This window comes from Siniperca chuatsi, linkage group LG10 (assembly GCF_020085105.1).
Source record: "Siniperca chuatsi isolate FFG_IHB_CAS linkage group LG10, ASM2008510v1, whole genome shotgun sequence".
Lineage (NCBI taxonomy): Eukaryota > Metazoa > Chordata > Actinopteri > Centrarchiformes > Sinipercidae > Siniperca > Siniperca chuatsi.
Genome location: NC_058051.1, coordinates 20,594,247 through 20,621,770, shown reverse-complemented (window position 1 = coordinate 20,621,770; position 27,524 = coordinate 20,594,247). Strand labels below are relative to the sequence as shown.

Below are 27,524 nucleotides of genomic sequence, written 5' to 3'. Positions count from 1 at the left end.
TTGGATGGATTGCCATGAAATTTGGGAGACATTCATGTTCCATGGGTCAAAATGTCCACTTGTCACTTCAGTTCATGACAGGATACCTCTGAATAATTCAGTTATTACCTTTTCAGTTTAATGCTAGCATAACATCCTATGATGCTAACGTGAGCATGCTAACATTTTTAACAATTTTAAGATGGATGAAAAAGGTTGCAGATTGCCACCCAGTTCTCAGGTCTCACTTTGAGGACAGTTGGAGCTTCCATCACTTCAAGAATTTTTAGTCTTTTTTATTTAATTTTATAACGTAGTTAAATGTAGCTACCTGTCCCTCCACATATGATTGCAGTCTTTAGGTGACAAATGGAATGGACATTAAAAAAGGAACATTAAGTTGTATTCAGCAGATGTTACGTCCTGATTGCTCTTACATAGCCGCAACTAGAAATGAGTTAGCCTATTTCATATTTACACATTTTGCACACAGCTATTTTGCTGAAACAAGACGCAAAACCACAGAGAATATCGAGAGATTTAATCCAGAGTAAAAGACAGACAGGATAATGGTGATGTGCAACATTTTCCACAGTATGTGTCGTCACTACTCCTTTGATCTAAATGTTTACTGCCATCCACTTTTCTTTCCATGCCTCACACAACAGACTTCATGCACTACTTTTATATTACTGCTTTGGAGAAAATGAATGCTACAGAAGCATGAAGAGTCCAGTTAGCAGCACAGTTTCCTCCATCAAAATCAATTATCACCCGTCTCATAAGCAGAACTAGCATGATTATTGGTACACATGGGAAGTAAATTTTAGATACTGCACTACTACAATGTGGCAAGAGACCTTCTGACATCACATCAGCATACAAAACAAAAGTTGTGGTTTCTGGTAATGGTCATTCAATAGACAAATGTGAATGATGCTGGCAAACTTTCTCAACAACATCCTCAAGGCAAAAATGTTTTTCAACACTAAGAACAGAAAAACTAAGAGACAAAAACAACTTAAATACAGTGTGTAAGTTGAAGCCAACAAAGCTCACTCAGATGACTCGCTGAGTATTTACATCAGAATAATAAAAACTGTCCTAATATACAACACATACAACAAGCCTTAGAGCACATACATAATACTTTTCAATGCATTAAAAGAGTTCAAAAGTGCTTAAAGCACATTTACCAGAATGCCTAGGTGCATTTAATGTTTTAAAATAAAATATTTTGATTTTAACAGAAAAAAATAATAACTGGTAAAAACATACTATAAAAGCATTATTTTAGAGCCACTTGACAATGCACAACGTCCCTAAAGCTCCTCTTGAAGGCTTTTTTCCTACAAAATTTTATGCATGTGTGTGTTTGTGTGAAACTGAATACCTCTTAAAAAGTCTTTACTTCACTAGCCTGGAGTCTGTGTGGCTGAGTTTTTACTTTTCTTTCTTCTCTTCAATAGTAGAGGATTAGTTGAGTCTTCAATAGTTTTGATTTTAATTTGATCATAGTCCACTCTCATCGTTTGCAGGGCATTTGTCATTTCCTCCTGATAATAACAAAACAATATCACTTTTATCAAACACAACCAAGGTGAAAAACAGTATGCACAATATCCACATTTAGTTTTAAGTTAATATTATATGGATTTCATTGTTCAGCGAGAGACAAGTATGCATAATGCATAAAATATTATAAAATATATAAAAAAAATGTATTATATTGTCAAAATCAAACCCATGCTCAGCCCACTCCAGATTTTCCAACAGATAAAAACACATCAAGATCAGTTTCTGAGCATCTAAAGAAGCAGCACATATGAACAGAACCAACACTTACTTTAACCTTCTCCCAGACATCTTGTTCCTCGTGCAGCACGCGGCTGGTGTGAAGAGGAGTTTGTGGGACCTCGACTGACTGCTGCAGTGGTGAGGGAATATGGAGAAGTGTTCACCAAATCTCACAAACATCTTTCAAAACCAGTAGATGCTCAAACAGATTCAAGCCTACAGGGAGCTGCTTACATTAATCCAGGGATGGTTTATGAACTCTGTGATGCTCATTCTCTGGGTGGGTTCAGTTTTCAGTAAGTGGCAGATCAGCTGTTTGGCTGAAACAGGAAATCATCCTCATTCAATGTTCATATGTGTCCCCCACTAACAGAGACATATCTGTGAAGTCATACAGTAGCTGCAGTTATGTGGGACAGTTTTTGCTTCCAAATGTCTTCAATTCCTATGACAACATTTACATGAAAGTTAAATTAAAAGATTAAATCTGAATGCTTCTGAAATGCATAATTCATAGAATCCAGACACATTTTAACAAGACTAACATTCAACACTATTATTGTAGGAGAAGGAGCATTTACATGACAAATTTGCAATCCGATAAAACACCCAATTCAATTTCAGACATGCCTCCACCTCACCTTCTTCAGACACATCGGACCACTCTGGGTTGGGGAACTCATATTGCCCATTACGGATCCGTCTTTTCATTCCTGGGGATATTGCCAGACCATGATGTGAGAAAAAGGGAGGATATCCACAAAGTCTGCGTGTAAGATAGAACGAAATGCCTGATGACAACATGGATCATATAATTAGAAGCCACAATAATTTAGAGAAGCTTCAATGTGAATGATGCATCATTGCAAGATGAAAATAGTTAAATCACTACAAATACATCACACTGATTGACTTACAGGATATACATAATGACACCCAGAGACCACATGTCACAGGATCTGTCATACTTCTCTGGACCGAGAACTTCTGGAGCTGCCACAGTGTCAAGAGAAATGATTTAAATTGGATTGGAGAAATCGCTTCTGTTTCACATTTCATGCCTTTGATAATTCTACATAAAAGACAGATGACTGCAAGAAAAAAAACAACAGGTCATTAAAGTAGCGTGTTTTGGATTTTCTAACTAGATCACAGGATGTAACCTCGTAACCCACATTAGTCTAGCCATTTTCCATATGAGGCAAAATGTCAGATTTTTTTAACGTTCAATCCCCTCAGGGAAAGCACTCAACAGAAAGACTGGGTCAAGTTAAGTTTCGAGAAGCACATGTGCTGATTTAAAATCTGGTTATTAACAAGTAATAAATTGACAGTGTCAAAATCCAGAGACAGCATTATTAAAATGGCAGAAGCTCGTACATTATAATTTCATAAAACATTATGTTCTGTGCAGTCCCAATACAAGGCTTTTACAATGTGTTGCATTACACATAATCACACACACACAAGTCCACAGATTTTTGTCATGCAAACATAAAAATGCATACAGCTGGGAGTATCCTGCTGACACAGTTGTTCCTGCTGGAAAAAATCAATGTGACATTCAGCAAAACAAAAACACAGCGAAATACCACAGAGCTTACTCAGGAGAGATGTTGTGTCATAGATGCACACATATGGGCAGCTGAGATCAGTCTAAAAAACCTGATACACTAGCTCCTATAGTGTGCCTTCAACCTGATAGTATTACTATCAAGATCACATGTTGTGTGTTCTTACCAACATAGTAGGGGGTGAAACATGGTGTTGCTAAAGAGTTTAATGTGGTGATTTCTTTGGCAAACCCAAAGTCTGTCAGCTTGAGGATGGCATCTGGCCTTTTGGATGTGTACAGCAGGTTCTCTGGCTGAAAGAGACAGTAACAGTGATCAAGCGTCTGGAGAGCAGAAACAACCACAAGAAAAGCAAAGAATTACGAAAGGTAGAAATAAAATAAATAGCAAATGTAAACCTAAACAAAAGCTCTTTATATTTTTTTCCAATTCAATTCAATGGGGCTTTATTGGCATGGGAAACAGACGTTAACATTGCCAAAGCAAGTGTGAAATAAAAACATATACATAATCCGGGTTATATTTCATAGTGATATCTCTCCATGTCTTTTGACAGTAAGAAGCAAAACCATTCACAAATTAAGTTAATCTTCAATAACATTTTACATTTTCATAGGTGGAGAGGCTACTAGAGAGGTGTTAAAGGGTAACTTTGGTATTTTTCAACCTGGACCCAATTTTCCCATGTTTTTGTGTCTAAGTGACTAATGGGGACAACAATCTAGCTCTATATAGGGATCCTTTCCATAATGTTATAACAACAATCTGAGCCTGTCAGTGGCAAGACATAAAAAATGGGAAAATAGGGCCCAGGTTGAAAAATACCAAAGTTACCCTTTAACAACTGAAAATATCAGAATAGAGAAGCAGGAGGATGTGGGATAACAATTACAGATGTTGCAAATATACTGATTTTATTCCCTTCTCTGTCTTCCCCATGGCTCCTGTCTCTCATAACTATCAACTAAAGGCAAGTATGGCATATACATCATCTTTAATATCTCATCTGGTGACTCAACTGGCATCACGCATGACGCATGTAATCAATCTACACTACAATAATACTACCAAGTCTGATATAATAATGTACAATATTATGTGTGTTTATTTGCTCAGTCTCAGCAAATGAATTAAACATACATTCTCCAATTATGTAACAATGTACATTTTCCCATTTCCCAAAGAACTATGTATTTTTTTGTTTTGTAAAACTGCGCTTCATATGTGCACTTCATACAGCAAGGAAAAATAAAAAACTTCCAGTTTTGGACTTGTTCATGGAAGCACTGTTTGTTTGCCATTAGGGCCTGTCCAATCTGCATATTTCAGCTGACATTCAATGTTTGCTTACGCTACATATGTAAACAATTAAATTTTCATGTGCACAGAAGCCTGGAGAACGTTACTTTTATATCTCGTGTTTTCCCCTGATTGTGCTACTTGGCCTTAAATATGGGCTCTTTGACATGCGCAGGATATTAAATTGTCAGTAAAAGCAAAGCATAGGTACACAATAACATTTTTACTCACTGCTTTTATTTCTTAATTTTTGTTGCAAGTTTTGTTTTCCATTGCAAGTCTTGTCTCATACAGCGAGTTATTACCTTGATGTCTCTGTGAGCAATGTTGATGGAATGCAAGAAATGTATTGCTTCTCCTATACTTTTCATGATGTCAGAGGCCTCTGAGTAAAAAGGAAGTGAAGAGAAATGACATGGACATGATGGAGGTGAAACAGACATATGCAAATTAAACTATAAATTCAGCAGCACATTTTAATATTGTTAAAGTTATAATCCTTAAGATTTTCATGAGAACAAAGCCTGTTTCTGATTCTATTTTGTGGTTGGCATTTTTTCAGGAATATTCAATATATTTACATTCTGCAATTACCTCTCTATATAGTCTTCACTATTTATTGTTAGTGTCCACCATTCTTTGCAGGATTCAAATTGCCTTCACAGGCATGAAGGATTCACAGGAAACAAGGCATCCGTATAAGCCAGTGTCACTGTTTGTAATTTCTAGGGTTGCATCTAACAATTATTTCTATTAATAATTTATAATGATCGATTTTCTGGATTATTAATAAAACGGTTAATTCTAATTAATTAAGCATTAAGTCTATAAAATGTCAGAAAATAGTGAAAAATGCCCATTATAATGTATTCAGATTGCTGGTAATGTCCAAACAACAGACCAAAACCTAAAAATATTCAGTTAAATACTATAAATGACAAACAACAGCAAATTTTAGCCATTTTTGCTTGCGATGACTGAAACAATGAATCAATTAAAAGAGGTGCAGATTAATTTCCTGACAATCGATTAATCACCTAAATAATAGTGAAGCTATTATCTCACTGATAACAGCTTAACTATTTACTGTTCACTCTCCTACAGCCATATCAGAACTGTTACTAGCTAATGCTTCACATTAAAGGTTATATTGCTAACATTTTTATGTAGACAAATATTTCAACAAAAAAATACATCCACAGAGCTTTTAGAAAGGTGCAGAATAAAAGTAGCATTTTTCCTAAAAAAAAAAAATTATGATTGTGAATTCATAATTTTAAAAATTTTGACGGGTCCAAATGAATGTTTTGTTTATCTCTGTGTGAGATGTCGGACGACTAATGTTAGGTCAACACTACGCACTAGCTAACAGCAACTTTTACTGTAGCTGTAGCTTTTACTGTCTAATGTCGAGCACTGTGGCTACAAACAACGGTTATTTTGGGCAGATCAGTTTTAAATATTGCAGGGAGTAATGGAACAAGAAGGTGCAGCCACAGTGAGCTATTACTGTGGATGAAGAGCTACAGAGAAATCAGAACACAGTTGCTCATGGCATGATGGAAAATGGGCAATTATTGACTGACTTCTTCATCAAAACAACACAAGTTTGTTTGGCTGCACTGTAAGCAGATACACCTGTTGCTCTTCTGTTGTATTTCTGACAAAGTAGCAGTTCAAGGAGTGTTTGCTGCCCCCAGAATCCTGGGACCTGTAGAGTTAAACCGCACTAGCTGTTACCACCAGTAAGTATAAGTGCACCAAATCAACCAGGACTGAAATCTTAAGGATTGTAACTTTAACTTGCTTGAGAAATAATATTCCCTTTACCTCTTTCTGTAAATGCATGATTCCCTCTGTCTTGGATATGACTGAATAATTCACCTCCATCCATGCTGAAAACGAAAACAGTAGAGTGGTCAGAAGTACAGTATAATGAGTCTGTAAAGGCATTCATGCATGTTCATTCTTTTACTCCTCAATGAAGAACAACTTTCTCCTGGTTCACCCAAGATGGTAACAAATGTGGCAGCAGAAGCACAAAGCTGTCAAAGGGCTACATATTACTAACTTTCATATATTTCTTATTAGAGTTATAATTAGACTTCAAATACTATATTATCATGCCATCAGATCAGTACTGAACTTCTCAATGTTTTGTACAAAATAAGTAATTTAATTAAGATACAGCAAATTATGCTTAAATGCTTATTTTTTTCCACTTGCTATGGTAAAAAAAAAAAAAAAAAAAAAACTTTCCTTAACACAATAAACTGCCAACTAGTTCTTTAGGTAAAAGCTTTTAATCAAAAGCTACTACAGTATAGCTGGAAACATTCCACACTTGCAACCACTAAATACTAAATACCATCATTAGTCACTTTTATTGTTCACACTCAGGATTATTCATTTATGACCTCACATTCATCATATCATATCCAGCTTTGAGAACATTTTTCTATTCTTTTGTAACAGGTGGATGTGGCTGTGGCAGACGCCTGCCTTATTACATTCTAGACAAAGCAGCCTCTGCCTGTTTTTTATTACTTTCTGCCCTGAAGTGTTCTGGAAACTCGCTCACCTCAGTTGGTGTGCATTAAAAAAGACTGACTCCACCAGCACACATAGCAACTAATACAAACCACAACTCCCAGGAGCCATTCAAAGATGAACAATGTCCAAGAAAGGAAATCTACTTTTGTCAACATATGCTATCACAAGACCACACATACATTCTTGGCTCTAATTGTGCATGCGTGTGTGTCTGTGTGTATGCAGAAGAACACACCATTCCATCACGATGAGGAGGCACTTCCTGCCCTGGTAGAGATTCTCATAAACATCTATGATGGGTACAATGTGGTGGCAAGGTGACACCCTCCAATGGAGCTCCACCTCCCGCCTGGCTTCTGGACAGTCGTGCAACATCTGAGACACAAACAGCAGAGGAACAAACAAAGTCAGAAAGCAGCAGGAGGATGAGATTTTAGTTTCAAATGCAGTCATGTAAACCTGCTCTAGGTTTAATAGGTTCGCATTTTTGTTTGAATTTAGCAAGATTAAATACCAGTCTGGGTAAAAAATACTGACTCAGAATCCTGGCAATATTGATAATACCATTGCTCTGAAGCTATCGTGGGCCTCAGGCATTTCAACAGTAAAGGTACATTTTAGTGCAGGAATACTTTGCCTCAGTTGCAAATACAGCTGCTTCATCGACTAATCGATTAGTTGATTGACAGAAATTAATCAGCAACTATTTTGATAATCAAATTGTCGTATTCTAAGCAAATATGCCAACATTTGATCCTTTTCTTGGTCATACATGATAGTAAACTGAATATCTTTGTGTTTTGGACTGTTGGTCAGACAAAATAAGACATTTGAAGACATCACCTTGGTCTTTAGGAAATCAAATATGGGCATTTTCCACTATTTTCTGACATTTTATAGACAAAACTATTAATTGAGAAAATAATCTGCAGATTATTCAATAATGAAAATAATCATTAGTTGCAACCCTATTTGCAAATCAGCTCTGTGTCAATCATAACTGCCACAGTGGGTATTTTAGTCTATTAGTCTGCCTGTTTTCCTTTAAACTTATCTGTGGGTTAGAGAGTGCATAGGTTCTGGGTAATTAATTGTGAGAAGAGTATTTGTGCTATGTGGGAGCTAAACAATTGTCTTTAATTTGTAAAATACATACTTAATCTTCACATTTAAAAGCCTAATTTTTAGTAAAGCTTATAATCATTCATTTATTTGGAAATATTTGTAACCGCCAAAATTACCCATATGTACAAAGAGAGGTGATTCAATGGATGTCGACATTTTTGCTATTCTGGATGTAGAACAATCTGAATACTGTTAATACTGCTGACAAATTATTGAACTTATATCACAAGAGAAAATAACTGAATGCTTTTTCATTACATAAATTTGTAGTAACGTCAAGGATGTCAGTTTTACAGTCTTCTTTATCAGACTCAGAGGAACCTCAAACTATGATTTATTGAGATACATTCAGAGGATTTCCTTGTCTTGATTAATCTATCTCACATTATATATCATAATGAAATGTTCTGAGATGCACTGCCTTCACAAGACCTCAGAAATGTCAGTGCATTACATTTGTTTCTCATCCAAAAAACTACAAACAAATGTCAGGAGAAAGACTGGTAATTTGTTTAGTTTCTCTACTTTGTTTACCCATCTCAAAATACCTTCCCTGCCTAATAAAAGCTGACAGTGTGCTATCTGCATTACACCTTGTCCTGCTGTACCACACCAGACGTCATAATCTCTCAGTCATCTCAGGCCTCTCGCATGAGGCTACTTTTAGACACAGGCATGTTCCCCTCTCTCATTTTCTGGCTGGCAGCATTTGGATAGGAAAAGTCAACACTCCTCTTTCAAAACAGACACCTCAACATGGCATGCAAACATCATTTACAAACTCTGGAACAGAAATTAGACCCTGACAAAACAATTTGTTGTGTATGATGTGCGTGTAGAAAACTACAAGTTTCCATGAGGAAAAAATCTATAACTTACACCTCTTGAACTCTGGCAGTGCTCAGCTGTAACTCTAAATACTGCCTCCCACTCCAAATGCACAAATCACAACAGGTACTCTGTAATTGGATACATGTGTGTGGTATAGGCATCATAGAGTGCTTACAGTAGGAGTTACTAGATCCCAGAGGAATGCAGTGAGGCAATATATTCTTTTTATCTTTTCTTACTGACTGAAACTGAGACTTAAAAGGGGACACATACTGTCCTGAGGAGAGGAAAGAGGAAACAGTGTATGAGAAGCAGATATTTTCTAAAATCAAAGATAAGAGAGACGCATCTGTTAACTTTCAACTCAGAGCTCAGCTTGATACATTCTGAGTCCTGCACTTTCTTTGACTGATTCTGAGAATGCAACAAAGGGCAGGCAACATCAATGCACGAAGGTTGTTAGTCATCAATAGCCAGGCTTTAATCCTGTTGACTGCAAACAAATCATGAATAACAAGTTTCAGAGGCATCTAAGAAAATCTTTCTCTAACTACAGAAATGTAGAGAGCAACAGGAGCAAAAGAGGCCCCAGGAACTAATGGAAATGATAGGTATTTACACAATATACTCCAAAATCCCTATGGTCATAATGGTTTTTGTCAAATAGGTCAAACTCAGACCACATTTGGGCAGATAGACTTACTGTTAGTTATAAATACATGCATGGAGTATTTCTAGTGTTACTGTCTGCATAATGTGCAAGACTGTACCAGAGGTGATATCACTGGTCAAAACTGCGCTCACCAGCTCTGACACATCCTGGGAGCAACATGCAAAAACATCCATCTGAATGAACTCAAACAGGTCTTGCAACAAATCCAAACCAATATCAAATATCTATCACTGTAACAAGAAGTATGTTGAACCCACAACACTATCTAGTAAATACTACAGACAACATGTTCTGTTATTTTTTACTAAAAAATACGAAATTATAGTGGTTCAGGTTTCAAACTCTCTAACTATATATAACACTAGGCCAATGTACTTTGGTATTTAATGGCCAAAATTAAAAAAGCGGAAAATGTGTTAATTTCTGTTTGTTAAGTTAAAACACAAGCGCAGAAAGCGTCCGTTCTTCTGTCCATATAGTTATCAATTCTACAAGTTTATTTAGTATCTATATTATTATACAATTCAATAACAAAAATTAAATCGATAACAACATGTTTACCTTTAGTGCATACTTTTCTCCACTCTCTTTGTGTAATATTTCCAACACTCTGCCATTTATTCCCATCCCGAGCACCTGCCTTGTTACACTGTAATCGTCTGTTATTACATTCCTTTTGATTTGAAGAGGATTGTTAAAAGGTTTCACAAAAAATTGTGGGAAAGGAGCAGAGTTCAGATTAGGCAGCTGTTGGATCGGGAAAGCCGGCTGGTGCTGATTCGACATGTTAACTATTGGTAACACATGAGTGGTAACTGTCCAACAGGTGCGTTTCCCGTCTCCTCACTGCGAGTAGGAGCTAGTTAACTATCTTAGCTAGTTGTAGCACCTAGCTCATGTTGTCCTTGTATGATATTAGCCCACCGCTAGCCAGGATAGCTACATAGCTCTCACTCAAGTCGTCTACAGGCAGCTGTAACCGGCGTCTGTCCAGGAAGTCCACTTTCAACTGTGATTCTTGCCAGACAGTTTAACAACTTGGCCCGGTGTTCACACCATGTAATATCACTTAATAAATAAAATTACATAAAAAAGGGTTATCAATCAATGTATAAACAAATGACCAAACTTCCGGGCTGAAATGGTGGACGTTGAAGCAGCATGTCTCTCTAACGGTCCTACAGGGGCGTGCCTAGGGAAAGGAGGGTGGGGGGCACCACAACTACCCAACTGGCACCCCAAAATCCTAAATTATGATTGGCTGATGGCAGTGGAAGAGGCGGGACTATCTACCCAGGAATTTTTTCTGAAAAATACCACAGGCCAGTCCACAGGCCAGTCAGTGTTGCCAACTTGGCGACTAGCGACAAATTTAGCGACTTATTCAGACCATCAGGGAAAATGCGAGAAATATTCTAATATGTAATTCATTCCCACGCATGCTGCACGGCTCTTCTGCCAACAGCGCCGGGTCTCGCAGGCAGCAGTAGCTGTGGCGTGTGGGGCAGGCAGGTTTGAGCAGAGACGCTTCTCTCTCACTCTTTCTCTCCGAATCTCTGGATTAGGATGTTCCTATAGTTTATATGCAAAAAGTTTGTTTGATCTTGTAAATATTTAAATAGTTAGTTTGATCTTCTCCCTCCCTTTGTAGATTTTTTTTTGTGATGTCCCTGTAGTTAGTTTGTGATTATTTGGCTACCTTTTACATGGCTGAAGGTGATCTCTCCCTCACTGCAACCGACACATCCACTAAGATTTATGCAAATGAACACGTGATGACGTCGCCAATATGCAAATTAGCATGTGATGTCATCTGGCGACTTTTAGCAACTTTTGGAGCTAGTGCTAACTACTTTCACTGGAAAAGAGTTGGCAACAGTGGCCCCAGTCAAGCAGAGGAAAGACCGAAAGAAAAATTATTTGGTGTAACAAACAAGAGCTAGGCTACTGTCTACTGGCTACAAAGATGAATCCATCGTGCACCTGAAGATATAATCAAGAAATAATGTTACGTGCAACACACACTGGCCGCGTCACATAGTGTTGCACGATTTGTCGCACGTCAGTTGACACCAGTAACGTTAGCACACACCAGATGTGCCAAAGAGACAGAAAAAGTAGTCAGGATATCAGGATATACTGAACCAGGGACAGAATGTGATAAGAAATGTGTATTTTTCTGGAGAGTTGATGCACATCAACGCTGGGAATAGGACAGATGCTTTGACGCTCTGAACTCTTGGTAATGGATGTCAAGTCACCACTGGTGTACAGGCTTGGCTGTCTTAAGTAATTAGCAAAGCCATTGTCATTGTTTAGCTTGCTAAGCTATAGGCTACCCCTTTCAGACAGCAGACGCGTGTATGACATGGGTCTACTGGACATGCATTCGACCTGGGTTGGACCCATTCATATGAGATAGCTGTGACCCTGCATGCCATTTTTACAGAACTCCAGTCTGCTGTGTAGTTCCATACACGCTGATTATGATCTTTAAACGTTGGTATTGAATTAATTAACATTCCTGGTACCAACGCCAATTCACCAAAGCCTTGTGTCCAACCTGGTCAGCAGGGTGGTTGCGAAAGAGGGTCGGATGACGGATGAAGTTGATCCATTCAAATAGACCCCGACGTGGATTTGACCCACGTCACTTTGTCGGCCTGAATGGGGTACTAATTAGATTTAGGGGGAAAAAAATTATAATCTCTATCTTATTTATATAGTTTTGGCAATCAATTCAATTGCAGTAACATTTACTCACCCGCTTAACTGCTGAGTGGTCAACCTGTGGCGGTTCTGGTCAGGGGACACGGGGGCCAGTACCCCTGTGGCAACAAGCCTGTACCCCCTTATGCCCCCCCCACAGAAAAAAAATATATATAGTGGGGTTTGCTCTCACTATCACTCTATCACTGTCATTTTATAATTTTTATAGTTCTCTTTGTCACAGAAGATACTCTTCTTATTTTGTTGTCGCAGCCATGACCTTCCATTTTCTTGAGCGCCCCTCTGGGTCAGCTGATAAATGTCACCCAGTCTGTGTGGTCAAAGATGTTAATGCACCATTACCAAAGTTTACCAAAAGGTAGAAAGATGAAGTTCGCATCCTTTGACTGCAAATTCATGTCATTGCGAAATTGTGAATGGACAAGTCGCTGGAAAAGAATCTCTGATTTGAATTGTGAAGCCAGTCATACTCTGGCCTCAGAAAGTTAACATTATTTAAATGAAACAACGGAGAGAGTTAGCTTGTTTTGCAGTATTAGGTTATCAGACAGGGTCAAAAGGTGTCTTTTAACTCAACTACCTGAACCGATTGATTCAACTTTGCTTACCAGTGTGTTTGAAGCAGTTTTACAGTGGACAGTTCTGATGGGCATTTTGGCGATGTTCACCTATTGTTTTCCGAATATATGCACCCTGCCCCGGGATGGCGATATAACACTGACAAGTTTAAAAATCTAAAAAAAAAAAAAAAAAAAAAAAAAGCGCTTCGTTCATCCAGCGGAACTAACGGTACATCCCGTTGTGTGTTTCCCGTCGGAAATAAATATGTGTCGGACCATCACACCGAACGAGGAATAGCTGATGACTGTAAAGCCAATATAAGAAACATATGAGGTTATTTCGATGGTGTAGAGGAGTTAAAGAATTTATGTGCTGATATAATAAAAACAGTTAAATTATCACAGAAGCGGGCATGCTGAATTCGTTGCAGTAGTTGTTTAGTTGTTTATTTTCTGAGAAAATGTTTGCCAGACCGTTTCGTGTCAAATCCAACACCGTAATCAAAGGATCAGACAGGTGAGTCAGTGCTGTTGTTAGCTCAAGCCAGACTTTTGCCTGTTCCTCTGCCTTGTTTGTTTTATTCCTACAGTTTGTGTCATTTTATTTATGTAGTGGTTTTTTGAAAACTACACAAAAAGCTCAACTTTAAACGTAGCAGAAGGCTGCCCACACATTAGTCCTCAACTGAAACTGCTGGAACAAGTCAAAACTGGAGTAGTTCTTGTGTTAAACTTCATGTTTGTCCATTAAACTATATAGATTCATACCCCAGCAGTATCCATATATCAATTAGTTGTAGTTAGCTAGTCTGACTTATCATTAAATCCCAGCACCTGACCTGAGCTGTTAAAATCAGCTCAATATCAGTTGACAATATATCTATATTTAGTAAGGATATTGTTAATTATTGTAATATTATCTTGTGATTTTTCTTTGTAAATTAACACTGCAAAGTCAATATCAGTCAGATTTTTCCCAGAATTATCTCTAAAATACTTAACATTTTAGTTACATTTGAACATGTCACTCTCAGTCTGACTTCTTATTCGGTCAAATTCTATGAATAGCAGCTTCTGGTTATTACATTGCTCAGTCTTGTTTATTAGGATCAATCTGATTGGGTGTGTAAATGCCTGCCTCCTTGACAAAATGCAGAAATAACACTGAAATTTCAGAGGAAAATTGTATTTCTTTGACAAGCTGGCCAGGCCTTGACTTAGAAAACCTCAATTGAATTTTTTTTTTTTTTTTAAAGAAATACACATTACAGTATATGCAGTCAATAATTTCAACCTGTTATGCAGTTAAGTAAGCTGTTAAGTCTGAGGAAAGTATGGGCATTATTAGGATGTGTGAAAATAGCAGAAGGCTGTGTTCAATTAAAGAGGAAACAGTGCAAATAGAATTTTTTAGATGAAAAGAATCCAAAATATTCAGTCTGCAAAATATGAAAAATATGTATCTCTTGCAGTAGTTATTGCTAGTAGGACATTACCCAGTGACTTAGACTTTTGTTTTTGTTATTACCTTTAGGAGAAAGCTCAAAGCTGACATATCCGCAGCCTTTCCTTCACTGTCTGCTGATGAGCTGTCTGAACTGGTCCCCAACAAAGAGGAATTAAATGTAGTGAAGATTTATGCACATAAGGGAGATGCCGTGACACTTTTTGTTCTTCGCAAAAATCCACTGTTCTTTGAACTGGAGAAACGCCTTTATCCTACAGGTAATAAGCTGGCTGTTAAGTTACATTGAGATGATTGAGTGGATAAAATACTGTAAGCTCCTTTAAGTAGCTTATTTAAACTGTGCATTGTGATATTTTTCAGTGTATGTGCTATGGCGTTACCCTACTCTCCTGCCAACATTCAGGACCTGGCCTCCTGTGCTCCAGAAATTAATTGGAGGGGCAGGTATGCTTCTTTTTCCAAGATCAAGACCTGGACAGATGTTTAATACTGTACATTTAGATTGATATTAAGTAACAAATACTGTGTTTCCCCAAAGATCTCATGCTGCCCGGTGTGGTGGTGTCTTCAGGTGGTCTCCCAGACGTGAAACGGAGCGACTGCTGTGCTGTTACAGTAGTGAGCAATAGGTAAGTTCTGATGAAAGATTTGGAAAGACTTCTAACATGTTCCTCAGAGATTTAAATGTGACACTGGTTTCTTGGTTGATTGCAGAGCTCCTGTTGCAGTTGGCACTGCTGCAGTGTCCAGTGCAGAGATGCGCAGTTTGGGTATGAAAGGGAGAGGAGTGTGCATTCTCCACACGTACATGGATAATCTCTGGTGAGTAGCTACCATCTTTCTGCAGATTTCAATCCTGCATTTTTGTGAATGAATGCTTTTGTTTAAAGGGATAGTTCGACATTTTTTTGCTGAGAGTTACTATAGATGAGAAGATCGATACCGCATTTATATTCATATTCATTATGTCTTTTCATTATGAAGCTACAGCCACGAGATGGTTAGCTTTGCTTAGCACAAACGCTGGAAACAGTAAGAAATGTTAAATGTTTCAGATCATCAAACAAATTTAAATATTAGTCAAAGATAACACAAGTAAACACAAAATGCAATTTTTAAATGAAGGTTGTTATTATTAAGGGAAAACAAAATCCAAACCTACATAGCCCTGTAAAGTGATTGCCCCCTAAACCTAATAACTGGTTGGGCCACCCTTAACAGCAACAACTGCAATCAAGCATTTGCGATAACTTGCAATGAGTCTTTTACAGCGCTGTGGAGGAATTTTGGCCCACTCATCTTTGCAGAATTGTTGTAATTCAGCCACATTGGAGGGTTTTCGAGCATGAACTGCCTTTTTAAGGTCATGCCACAGCATCTCAATAGGATTCAGGTCAGGACTTTGACTAGGCCACTCCAAAGTCTTCATTTTGTTCTTCTTCAGCCATTCAGAGGTGGACTTGCTGGTGTGTTTAGGATCATTGTCCTTCTGCAGAACCCAAGTTTGCTTCAGCTTGAGGTCACGAACAGATGGCCAGACATTCTCCTTCAGGAGTTTTTGATAGACAGCAGAATTCATGGTTCCATTTATCACAGCAAGTCTTCCAGGTCCTGAAGCAGCAAAACAGCCCCAGACCATCACACTACCACCACCATATTTTACTGTTGGTATGATGTTCTTTTTCTGAAATTTTCGGTGTTACTTTTACGCCAGATGTAATGGGACACACACCTTCCAAAAAGTTAAACTTTGTCTTGTCAGTCCACAGAGTATTTTCCCAAAAGTCTTGGGGTTCATCAAGACTTTTGGGAAAATACTGGATTTTGTTTTCCCTTAATAATGCAGTGTAGTCCCTCATGCGTCCAGGAGTGTTCTATCGTAGAAAAGGTTTCAGTCGTAGTCCCTTAATAATAACAACCTTCATTTAAAAACTGCATTTTGTGTTTACTTCTGTTATCTTTGACTAATATTTACATTTGTTTGATGATCTGAAACATTTAAGTGTGACAAACATCCAAAAAAATAAGAAATCAGGAAGGGGGCAAACACATTTTCACACCACTGTATGTTAATTAGTGCGCTTTAGAGGTGCTGGTAGGCAAGCTGTTTGCCCCTGTTTCCAGTCTTTATGCTAAGCTAAGCTAACTAGCTACAGGCTGTAGCTGTTTATTTACCAGACAGACATGAGAGTGGTATCAGTCCTCTCATCAATCATCTCATCTATCACTCTCAGCAAGGTGAATAAGCATATTTCCCAAATTGTCTAACGATTCCTTTAATGTTGACATCGCAGTACTTATATTGATTCTTATTATGTTCAATAACAGTCTAAAAAGAAATAGTCTCAAATGCAGAGCTGGTACTGTGAAAGTTTAAATAATTGTAGCCAAAATGATGATTACATTTACAGGATTCACTGTGCAGCCATACAGCGGAAACCTTGCACATGTGTTTTTTCTATACACTTTAGGGCTTATGGAGACAAGTCAGGTCCTCCTTCTTTACCAGATGCAGAGAGTGAAGGACAAAGGGTTAATGGAGAGAAATGTGAAGTCGATGAGGACGAGGAGGAAGAGGTTGAGAAATGTGTGGAGGAGGAAGCGCAGCAGAGGCCCAGTGAAACAATCACAGGTCAAGCCTGTTCTGGTATTGAGGAGCTGAGTCTGGCTGAGCAGGAGGAAGAGAAGGGTGAAAAGTGCAATGAGGAAGAGGAGGGGAACCACGACGACCAGAAAATGCCACAAGGTCATATTTGTTAAAATGTCATTTAAAATTTCAAGTTGTAGATATGGTATTGAAGTACTTGCCACCACACTTGTACTGAATCAGCTTTTAATAAGACTCAGCTTCATAATTACCGTTAGCCCAGATTAAAATTAAATTGAGACATTCACTACTAAATGGTTTCAGGGTAGGCTTGAGGGCTTGATGAGTTATTTTTGTGACCATATGAATGTGTGTTGTTGATACAACTGGAAAATAAGATTATCTGATATGGCAAAATGGGAGCATGTTCAGAGAAAAGGATGTGACCCAGTTCATTTTCTGATTTCACAGAGCTAATGGACGCCCTGCTGTTGCAGTGTTTTCTCCATGCTCTCAAGAGCAAGGTGAAGAAGTCAGAGCTCCCTCTTCTGACCAGTACATTTCTCCGGAACCACATGTTCTCCTGCTGGTAAAGTACAGTTCATCTTTTAAGAAGTGCTGAGGAGTAATTCAATTTAGTACTGAAAACATCTTGAATTTTTTCAGCCCAAGTGGAAAGCAACTTGATATCAAGAAATCCAGCTATAAAAAGGTATATTAGATGTCCAGAATTTGACATTTTACACATAGAAATAGACTAATTTATCAGTAAGCATTTATTTAATGTTTTTTCCAACAGCTGTCTAAGTTTCTACAGGCCATGCAGCAGCAGCATAACCTTGTGCGAGTAAAAGAACTGACCAAGGGTGTGGAGAGCATTGTGGAGGTGGACTGGAAAAATCCAGAGTGAGCCAAGCCCTGCCTCAACTTAAAGAAATGATTGGTTGAGATTCAAACTCACAGCCCGCCCACATTCAGACTGACTAGCCCTTTGTTTTTCCTTTTGTGACATCACACTTTATAGACTGCGTTACTTCAGCGTTCCCGAGGAGTCAGATGTTGAAGCGACTCCGGTGCAGGATGGCGGGGAAGGAGAAAATCTGTACCATCCTCCTGAGATCACAACTCTGTACTCTGTGTCAGCTCGATTGGAGCCTCTCTTTCTGGATGTAAACAAAAGGTGTGTGTGTGTGTGTGTTTTCCTGACCTGGACTTTTGAAACATTCACGTGTTTGAATGTGGGCTGTTCTGTAGCAGACCTTGACCTCTGACGTCCCTGCGAGGGACAATTCTTTATTATGACTTAAAGTCACATAATTCTTTTTTATGACTTAAAGTTAATTGAATTTCAAATTTTCAACAACACAAAACCATATCATAGACAACACAATACCTGAACAGTACCAGATTTATAATAATAAAATAAAATAGGTAGAGATTGACTAATACTAAAAGATAAATACAAAAAAACAGACAGTAACAAAATAAACAATAAACTCCAAAATGTCCACCGTACCAATGTTAAATGTCCACTCATATTCCTTGAAAGGTGAATGTTTAAATAGTGTCCATGTAATGTTTCCACCAACGCCACATCCAACCTCCTGCATTCATGACAGTCTCAACAAGACTGTAATTACCTTTTTCTGATATCTCTAGAAACCTGTTTGGTAATCCCAACAATTTTATCCCACTCGTCTTCTTCAAAGGTGGTGCCCAAGTCCCTTTCCCACAGTATTTTCAGAGCTGTGGTGGTCTTGTAACCAGATTTTATAAGCATAGAATAATAGTGGGAAGCCCCGTGTCCTGTCTCTGTGATACGCAAAATCTCCTTAATGAGGTCCAAACCCTGGGGAGGAGTATGTGTAGAGCCAATGTACTGACAAAGAGATGTCTCAATTGGATGTCTCCAAAGTTGATTATTGAACTGCTCAACAAGATTGTCAAATGATTTAAGGACACCTTCTTCATAAAGGTCACCCAAAGTATGAACACCCTTATTCATCCACTCCCTCCATGTAACTGGGGATTTGCCAACAAGGAGTTTGGTGTTGTCCCATATACCAGAAGAAAGACTTAAGTATGGGTTGATTTTGAATATACGAGACACTTTCTGCCAGATTCCCTGTAAGTGAGAGATGATGGGGTGGGTTTGGGCATTTGCTGGCATTCTGGCAGATTAAAAATAATGATGGGGGAAAGGAGGGGGAGCTCTTTCAGGAGGAAGTTCCATGCGTGACAGGTGCTTTATGGTTAAAAACATAATAATAAAATAGCAGATTTGGGAGGCCTAAACAGGCTTTTGTAGTCTACCTTGACGTATTCTTGGCCTTCTGACGTTCCAGAAAAATGTATTATATCATATCATATATAGAGAGAGCATATCAAATTGTTTGAAGTATTTAATAGGAATAGTCAGTGGAAGAGACTGAAGGAGATAATTCACTTTGGGGGCATAATTCATCTTCATAATATTAACCTTACCACATATCTGTGTTGATTTTGTCTAGAGGTGGGTCAAAATTCCATTTTACTATATCCCTTAGTTGCCTGGGAAAGAGAATTCCCTGGTATTTATTTCCTTATGGGGCCACTGAAATGAGCCGGCTTGAAATAAGGATTTCGCGCAATAGGAGGTCAGGGGGAGGGCCTAGGTCACACAAGTCTAGGCTGTGTCTGAAATAACTCCCTTGTTCACCCCTCCCTATATAAAAGACACTCTGTTTTCTGTATAATGATCAGTAATTTGATATTACGGGCACTCATGAATCATCATCGTTTTGTGTCATCACTGACAGCTGCACTTTTTTGCAGTTTTTTGCATCTATAAAATGTGGCGTGTTGCATTGTGGGATTGTTAGCAGAAACTTTTTCCCACCAGATGTAAATAATAAAATGAACGATTGCTCAATCTCGTTCCATAGCTGCTCCAGTTTCAAGGTCCTGGTATTATGCATGCAGGCTCACTTACATAGAACAGAGCCATTGTTAATGTTATTAGTAACACCTGTGCTTGTTCCACTCAGACAAGTTAAAAATGGCTGCTGTGAAAAATTGGCTGTTGTGGGAATTTTTTAGGCTACAATATGATATATAAATTTCCCACTCAATACAGTTCTAAGAAGTCATTTTTTCACTGTTATGGTAAATATCCAGTCAGTATATCTATAGCTATGTTGTACCTTAAAATACCTTCAAATCACACTGGACAATAAACTCAAATGAAAAATTAAAAAAAAGGCACTATGTATTATGTACAAATTTATTTATGTTGTATATAAATGTATCCATGTTCTGGAAGCATGCATAAAACTTACCCTTTGGGGATAATAAAATCTATCTATCTACATACCTGCCTTACTGAACACAGTTGGGCAACTAATTTCCCTTGATATGCGTCTTATATTACCCATTTTCCAAAAAACACTAATTATTATTCCAAGCATTCCATGTCTTGAAAGGGACCTTTAATAGCTATGTTCATGTTTTGGGCTTTTTTGTACTGTATGTATTTTTTTGGTTTAGTTTTCTGTATTTTGAAGGTCCATCTAGCTTAGGCCATAAATGCTGTGGTATGTGGCATTAGTCCATGCTATATACTTGTCCCTATAAAGATAAACATTAAATACATAAAATAAAGGAATACAAATAGTATGTTTTTGCCAACTCCATGTTTTTGAATTGGTGTTAAACTCATTAGCATTACAGACGTTTGTTAAAAACTCCCTAGGCTGAAGATACCTTGATATATTTCTCACAAATGCACCGTTTATTCTTATTCTTATGTGTGCTTTGGTGTCCCTACAGGAAAGGAACAATACTGCAGCCTGCTGAAGTGAGAAACATTGTCACAGAGTATGTGAAGAAGAATGAACTGGTGGATGAAAATAATAAGAAGTAAGTAGATGTTTAAATTCTATAAGAGGAAATTGGTGTGCTGTAGAGTGCATTGTTTGAAACCACAGATATCAGAAAATATTGTCATTGTTACCTCTACCAGAGTATATTAATGGATTTCCATTTCACAATCAAACTCTGTGTGCTAGTCAATTGACATAAGAGGAGGAAGAACCTCTTTAATTGAACACTGAAGTCACAGAGATCACTTTGAGTTTAAATGTAAAAGGTCAGCCTTAATGGCCACTGAACTAATACAGAGCTGACCCCAGGCCATGTGATTTTGTTATAATTGGCTAAAATGCTTAAATGTGACTCAAGAGACATCTCATGTTTCCTAAAAGGAAACATGAGATGTCAGCAATTGTGCATCTTCTGATGTGAAATGAATTGATAATGAGTGACAGGAGAAATGAAATACTATCTGCCCTGCATCCATTGTATGGTTTCCTCTTTCCAATGCTTTTCTCCCCTCTTAACAGTTACGTGACCATAAACCCTACTCTGTGCGACTGCTTGCTGGAGAAATCAGAGTACCAGGAGGTAGAGTCTCTCAAATGGGATGACCTCTTTAGCAGGTTAAGACTTATTTTGTTTTCTTATTGTTTTTAAAGGGACCGTGTACAATATAAAACATAAATGTTGCCATTGACTTGTCCTCCACTCATGCTTACAGTCTATAGTCATACCAGATTTGACAAATTCTTATCTGCATATAGGAGAACATACAGTACCAGGGCTCAACAGTAATGGTTGCTAGGTTGCCATTGGCAACCATTCTGAGAAATTGGCAACCAATTCTTGGCCTTTTCAATTTTGAAATCAAAAGCAGGATCTGCGATTCTCCCGGTATTTTTTTTTTTTTCTCTCCACCGCTCCCAACTTGCGTGCGCATCCAAAGAAAAAACACTTCAAAGAGACACAGCGTAGCAGGGAACTTTTGTACATACTGACTGACCATCAGTGCAGGGAAAAAAAAATTTTCAACTGAAAATCGAATTGTGGATTTGGAGAATTGTTACACCTTTACTTTTTAAACATATTAAAAAAGCAAACAGCAAAACGTGCACCCCATATTAAATCAGTGTTTAATATTTGTTGCGTTAGTGATATTAAAATATTGCTGTTACAATCAGAACTGGAACCAGACAGCACTGCACGTGCGTTGGTACGTTTACTAGCGTGTGCACAGGCATCTGTATTAGAGACAATGGCAAAGCAAATTTGTTGTTTGACTGTGGAGTGAAAAGTTCAACTAACCCATCAACATGACGGTGTAGTCCCTCAATCGTCCAGGAGTGTTCTATCGTAGAAAAGGTTTCAGTCGTAGTCATCTGGACACTGTTTTCAGAATCAAGACGTTTCGGCTCCCATCCAGAAGTCATTCTCAATTGTTCACAATTGAGAATGACTACGACTGAAACCTTTTCTACGATAACCCATCAACATCACAAACAAGTGCTGGTATTCCAGCAATTGAGAGTGGACATGTTGACTGATTACAGAATTTGAATCTTAAGTGTTAAGTATCATATAAAACATAAACTTCGGTTCACTTACGGTAATAAAGCTTTTAAACATTCTCTTATGTCGCATTTTCATTATTAAGCTGACGTATAACTTAAGCTATAGTATCTTAATTACTCAAAATATAAGGTGACTGAAAATGGCAACCATATTATCAGTTTTGGCAACCAAAAGCTGATGCCTTTTAAAAGTTAGTGTTGAGCCCTGAGTACATATTGTATATACATACTGTGGAATTTTATAGATTAACATTTGATTAAGAAAGAATTGATGTGAAAATATGCATATGAATACACTTTAATGCAGGCAGGTGGACAGTCAGCGTCATCATTGCAGGATGGACACAGGGTGAAATAATCATCCTAATGCAAGTCCATAATCCAGATCTGTTCTGTGAACAACAATAACACCGCTGCTCTGAAGTCTGATACTCCCAACATCTGGTTTGTAATTGCTGCTATAAAAAACAAGATACACTATTAAAGAAACAAGGACGAAGTCCATAATGTTTTTAGTTTCTTTTGCCACAAGTAAAATCTATTTTGCCCAGTGTTGAGGCAGAATGACTAATTAGAAAAAGTTGTTGGTGGGAGTAGTCAGAATCTCAGTGGGATTTAGTGGTACTGGTCGGACCCCTGGGAGTTATTAAGAATTCACGGTGTCATCATCTATTTAAATGATTTCAAGGTGAGTTTGTTTTTACGGTTAATTTGATGGATGCTTTAGTGTTGCCTTCAAGTCATTATAAAGAATTTGTCTTGATTGTTGATTTGTGATGTACTGGCCAGCACTGTGAAAGCCATATAATGGTTTTTTTTGTTTGTTTTTTTTGGTAAAAACATTTTTGGTAGTGCTAAGTCTACCAAGCACAAGTAGACTGCTCAAATTTTAGGTTAGCAAAGTAGCTCTGTAGCTCCACTGTAGGTACTCCCAAAGCTGACATGCAAAAAAAATAAATAATGGAAATACACCTTGGGGGCTACAGAGATACCACAGGGAGACCACGAGAACTGTGATTGGTCAGCTTGGCCAGTAGAGATTGTTGATAGTGAAGACAACATGGAGCAAGATGAAGAAAGGCTCAGTGATATTTTTCTTTTCAGTAACGCTAGACAAATTTATATTTTGTGATCTAGCAAAGCCTTTTTCTGTGCAGTCCTTATTACTTTGGGTAAATACGGATTGCATAGTAATCATCTCTTTTTGAAGCATTTGTATTTTGTAATCTAGGTAGCAAAGCCTTTTCCACTGCAATCCTTGCTCTCTATGAGAAAATGAATGACAGAAGTATAAATATAGCTTTAGTTTACACCAAGTTTTTGGTGATCCTATGCTATATATTACTGTGTTAGATAGACAGATGGATAGATTAGCAGACCCAATTCAGCAATATCTCTATCAGTCTATATCTCTCTATAATCTAACTTTTGGTGTAGATTAAACAATGCCACCTCATTTTCACAGGACGTTGGGAAGAATGCAAGAGTGTTATCAAGTTGTATTCCCTGGACAAGCACCCATAAAAAAGAAGGGCCACATTGAGCCCATAGACATCTCTGTGGCTTCTCGAGGCTCCAATAAGAAGGTGACTTTTGATACAATCCCTTAAATTGCGAGCTGTAGATCAGCAGCGATTTCTTCCAAATTCTTTCTACTGTTTAACAAGTTTAACAAGACTAGGAGTTTACGTCCATGCTAGCGGCTCTGTGAGGCTGTACTTTGAGCTAAATGCTAACTTTAAGATGGAGACACTGTTTCTAAATTACCTCAGACATACCTTTGGCATTTCTGTATTGCAATATCTTATTTTATCAGCTGACATACGCTCACTGGCCACTTCATTAGGTAAACCTGTTCAACTGCTCGTTAACACAGTTATATCTAATCAGTCACATGGCAGCAACTCAATGCATTTAGGCATGCAGACATGGTCAAGACGATCTGCCGAAGTTCAAACCAAGCATCAGAATGGGGAAGAAAGGTGATTTAAGCAACTTTGAACGTGGCATGGTTGTTGGTGCCAGACGGGCTGGTTTGAGTATTTCAGAAACTGCTGATCTACTGGGATTTTCACACACAATCATCTCTAGGTTTCTCAAGGAAAATGCCTTGTTGATAGCAGAGGTCAGATGAGAATGGCCAGACTGGTTTGAGCTGATAGAAAGGCAACAATGACTCAAATAACCACCCAGAAGAACATCTCTGAACACACAACATGTCGAACCTTGAAGCAGATGGGCTACAGCAGCAGAAGAGCACACCGGGTGGCACTCCTGTCAGCTAAGAACAGGAAACTGAGGCTACAGTTGGCACAGGCTCACCAAAATTGGACAATAGAAGATGAAAATGTTGCCTAGTTTGATGAGTCTCGATTTCTGCTGCGAAATTCAGATGGAAGGGTCAGAATTTGGCGTAAACAACATGAAAGTATGGATCCATCCTGCCTTGTATCAGCGGTTCAGGCTGGTGGTGGTGGAATAATGGTGTGGGGGATATTTTCTTGGCACACTTTGGGCCCCTTACTACCAATTGAGCATTGTTTAAAGGTGGGGTAAGCAATTCTAATCCAATACACTTTTTGTGAAATTCAGCCAATATCTCCTCACGGTCCACTAACTGTCCGTTCTGTGTGCACGCTGAAAGAAATTGGCTTTTGTACACAGCCCTGTCTCTGTAAATGGGAAACAAACTAAGTGGCTCGGTGCAAGCCACACAGCACTATTCCAGCCAATCGGCAACAGGTGGCGTTTGTGCTCGTGCATAGGACAAGGGGCAGAGGGAGTGAGACACACACACTTGATGCCCCCAGTATACAGGCCATTCAGGTTTCCAGCGGTAACGGCTCGGTTGTGCCCTTGCCCCCACCAGTAGCAGACACACTCTGACTGTGGGATGCAAATTTTTTTTTTGCCTCCACCTTTAGATCTGACCACTTTGTTTTAAATTCAGGTACTGTCCTGTTTGATGAACTCACTGCATTAACTGCAGCAGCAACATGTTGCCACTCACTGCATTTTCTTTTGTTTGCGACCCCACTGCTGTGGCCACCAAACAGTATGTGCTTTCTAACCTCCACCTCATCCACAAGCACCTCAATTTCTGTGTCAGAAAAATTATTTTTCTTGGTCTTCCTCTCAGCTGTTGCCATGACTCACCGTAAAGAACCATTGATCAGCAGGCTCATTTCTGTGCATCAATATTCATGAGGTGCTTTGCATTAACCAATTAATTGTTAATGCAAAGAGGTGTAGAGGGTGGGATATGAGGCTGATCCACGTTTGCATGGATTGATTTAAAAAGGGAACATTGCCTGCAGATGTGCATGCACACGGTTTTATAAATCTGATTATTTTTGTGCGCACGTACCCTTTAGTATGGAACCTACGCACTGTTTTATAAATGAGGCCCCAGATCTCAATCCAACAGAGCACCTTTGGGATGTGGTGGAATGGGAGATTCACATCATGGATGTGCAGCCAACAAATCTGCAGCAACCGTGTGATGCTATCATGTCAATATGGACCAAAATCACTGAGGAATGTTTCCAGCACCTTGTTGAATCTATGCCGAAGAATTAAGGCAGTTCTGAAGGAAAAAGGGGGTCCAACCAGGTATTAGCAAGGTGTACCTAATGAAGTGGCCAGTGAGTGTATACACAATACAAATGTATCAGCGGCAAGCCGATATCCGTTCAGCTTTTAGCGTTTATTGTTCTAGCTCTCATTGTTTCCATATGCTATCTGTAGGTGACTCTAATAAAGAACCTGGAAGTGTACGGTTTGGATCCTGCAGTTGTGGCCACTGCTTTGCAGCGCAGAGTCCAGGCCAGCTCTGTCTTACAGCCCATCCCTGGGGCCAAGGACAAAGTCCTGGTCCAGATCCAAGGCAACCAGATTCATCAAGTTGGCAATTTGCTGCTAGGTTTGGAACTTAATAATACTTTAAGTAACTTACAATTTCTCTCATTTGTTTCTTTCAATTGCTTTATTTGTACAAATAAATTCAGTTTATCTAATCTTTTATTTCAATTTCAGATCATTATCAAATTCCTCGCAAGTACATCCAAGGACTAGACAAAGCTTCAAAAGGTGGCAAGAAGAAGTAGCATTTCACCCTGCTGTAACAAACATTACCTGTCTTTAAAGCTGCTTTACTTAACTGCTTTACTGCTATATGTAAACACAACCACAACAAACTTGTCGGCCATTCATGTAATAAAGATTGACTGTCCTCTTCTGAAGATTGATGAATGAAGCCATTAGTCTTTGTTCTGATTTGGCTCCCAGAGAGTAAAGTTACTGATGGGATCATTTAAACCAGAACAGCATTGTTTCACCGCAAGGTAATTAGTTTCAGATGGTGAAGAGACTTTTGGAGAAAACTCTTCTCTCAGGTTTAGACATTCAAAACCATCAGATTAAAGTGAAACTGATCAAACACTGATGTCAGTCTTATACCCAGTTTAATGCTGTGTCCAAAAAAGTTTTATATTTTCAGCAGTAAAAGCATTTGAGAGGATGGTTTCAATATAAATAAACAAGTTTCATTACATTAGGTTACAATGTTTCTCAAAGGATTTGACATAAGTTCTCCAATTTCTGGTTGATGTTTTTAAAACAATTTCTACATTTTTTGTTAACACATTTTTAACAACCCAAATTTATATAAAAGTCACATGGTGCTTTCTTAAGAATTAATCAGCTGTTGATGTGACTGTATTCAGCTTTTAACATTTTTATTGAATGTTATAGTTTGTGGATGAAATGGTTTCTATATAGACACGTTCTTCACAAATTTGAATAAAAGCATAGTTTTAAATACAAAAAATGTTTTTGGGGTTTTTTTGGGGGGATATTTAATGCCATTTTAGACAGCTGACAGTTGGGAGATTACAGGAAATTAGGGGAGAGAGACACAGGGAATG

The 27,524-nt window shown here is 38.3% G+C and overlaps 2 protein-coding genes across 4 annotated transcripts; one reads left to right on the top strand and one right to left on the bottom strand.

Annotated features, from left to right (window-relative positions):
- Positions 1-505: 505 nt before the first annotated feature.
- mapkapk2b (MAPK activated protein kinase 2b) lies at positions 506-13,269 on the bottom strand. Of its 2 annotated transcripts, none has more exons than XM_044211880.1 (10): positions 13,170-13,269; positions 7,438-7,577; positions 6,480-6,544; positions 4,955-5,034; positions 3,517-3,643; positions 2,694-2,769; positions 2,418-2,542; positions 2,011-2,096; positions 1,826-1,906; positions 506-1,535 (listed from the first exon to the last, which is right to left on the bottom strand). In XM_044211880.1, the coding sequence occupies exons 1-10, from the start codon at positions 13,212-13,214 to the stop codon at positions 1,395-1,397; spliced, it is 966 nt and encodes a 321-aa protein (XP_044067815.1). In that variant the 5' UTR covers positions 13,215-13,269; the 3' UTR covers positions 506-1,394. The 2 variants fall into 2 exon arrangements, with proteins under 2 accessions (XP_044067815.1, XP_044067814.1); XM_044211879.1 differs by lacking the exon at positions 13,170-13,269 and adding an exon at positions 10,393-11,016.
- An 86-nt stretch (positions 13,270-13,355) lies between these two features.
- On the top strand, positions 13,356-27,427 carry eif2d (eukaryotic translation initiation factor 2D). Of its 2 annotated transcripts, XM_044211878.1 has the most exons (15): positions 13,362-13,638; positions 14,656-14,846; positions 14,950-15,033; positions 15,128-15,218; positions 15,304-15,411; positions 17,061-17,335; positions 17,648-17,765; positions 17,843-17,888; positions 17,976-18,082; positions 18,201-18,356; positions 20,984-21,073; positions 21,556-21,651; positions 24,065-24,185; positions 26,347-26,521; positions 26,635-27,427. In XM_044211878.1, the coding sequence occupies exons 1-15, from the start codon at positions 13,583-13,585 to the stop codon at positions 26,703-26,705; spliced, it is 1,785 nt and encodes a 594-aa protein (XP_044067813.1). In that variant the 5' UTR covers positions 13,362-13,582; the 3' UTR covers positions 26,706-27,427. The 2 variants fall into 2 exon arrangements, 1 of the variants encoding a protein (XP_044067813.1); XR_006379610.1 differs by lacking the exons at positions 26,347-26,521; positions 26,635-27,427 and adding an exon at positions 22,907-23,043 and having other exon boundaries at positions 13,356-13,638; positions 24,065-24,120.
- Positions 27,428-27,524: the final 97 nt, after the last annotated feature.

What these genes read in the sequence shown, in the direction of transcription:
- eif2d (XM_044211878.1), top strand. Translation starts at nt 13,583, where the DNA reads ATGTTTGCCAGACCGTTTCGTGTCAAATCCAACACCGTAATCAAAGGA. An exon ending in TTTCTGGATGTAAACAAAAG is followed by an intron (nt 18,357 to 20,983) that starts GTGTGTGTGTGT and finishes GTGTCCCTACAG; the next exon opens with GAAAGGAACAATACTGCAGC. An exon ending in TGGGATGACCTCTTTAGCAG is followed by an intron (nt 21,652 to 24,064) that starts GTTAAGACTTAT and finishes TCATTTTCACAG; the next exon opens with GACGTTGGGAAGAATGCAAG.
- mapkapk2b (XM_044211879.1), bottom strand. Translation starts at nt 10,617, where the DNA reads ATGTCGAATCAGCACCAGCCGGCTTTCCCGATCCAACAGCTGCCTAAT. An exon ending in GAGAAAAGTATGCACTAAAG is followed by an intron (nt 7,578 to 10,392) that starts GTAAACATGTTG and finishes TTTGTGTCTCAG; the next exon opens with ATGTTGCACGACTGTCCAGA. An exon ending in CTCCTCATCGTGATGGAATG is followed by an intron (nt 6,545 to 7,437) that starts GTGTGTTCTTCT and finishes TTTCGTTTTCAG; the next exon opens with CATGGATGGAGGTGAATTAT.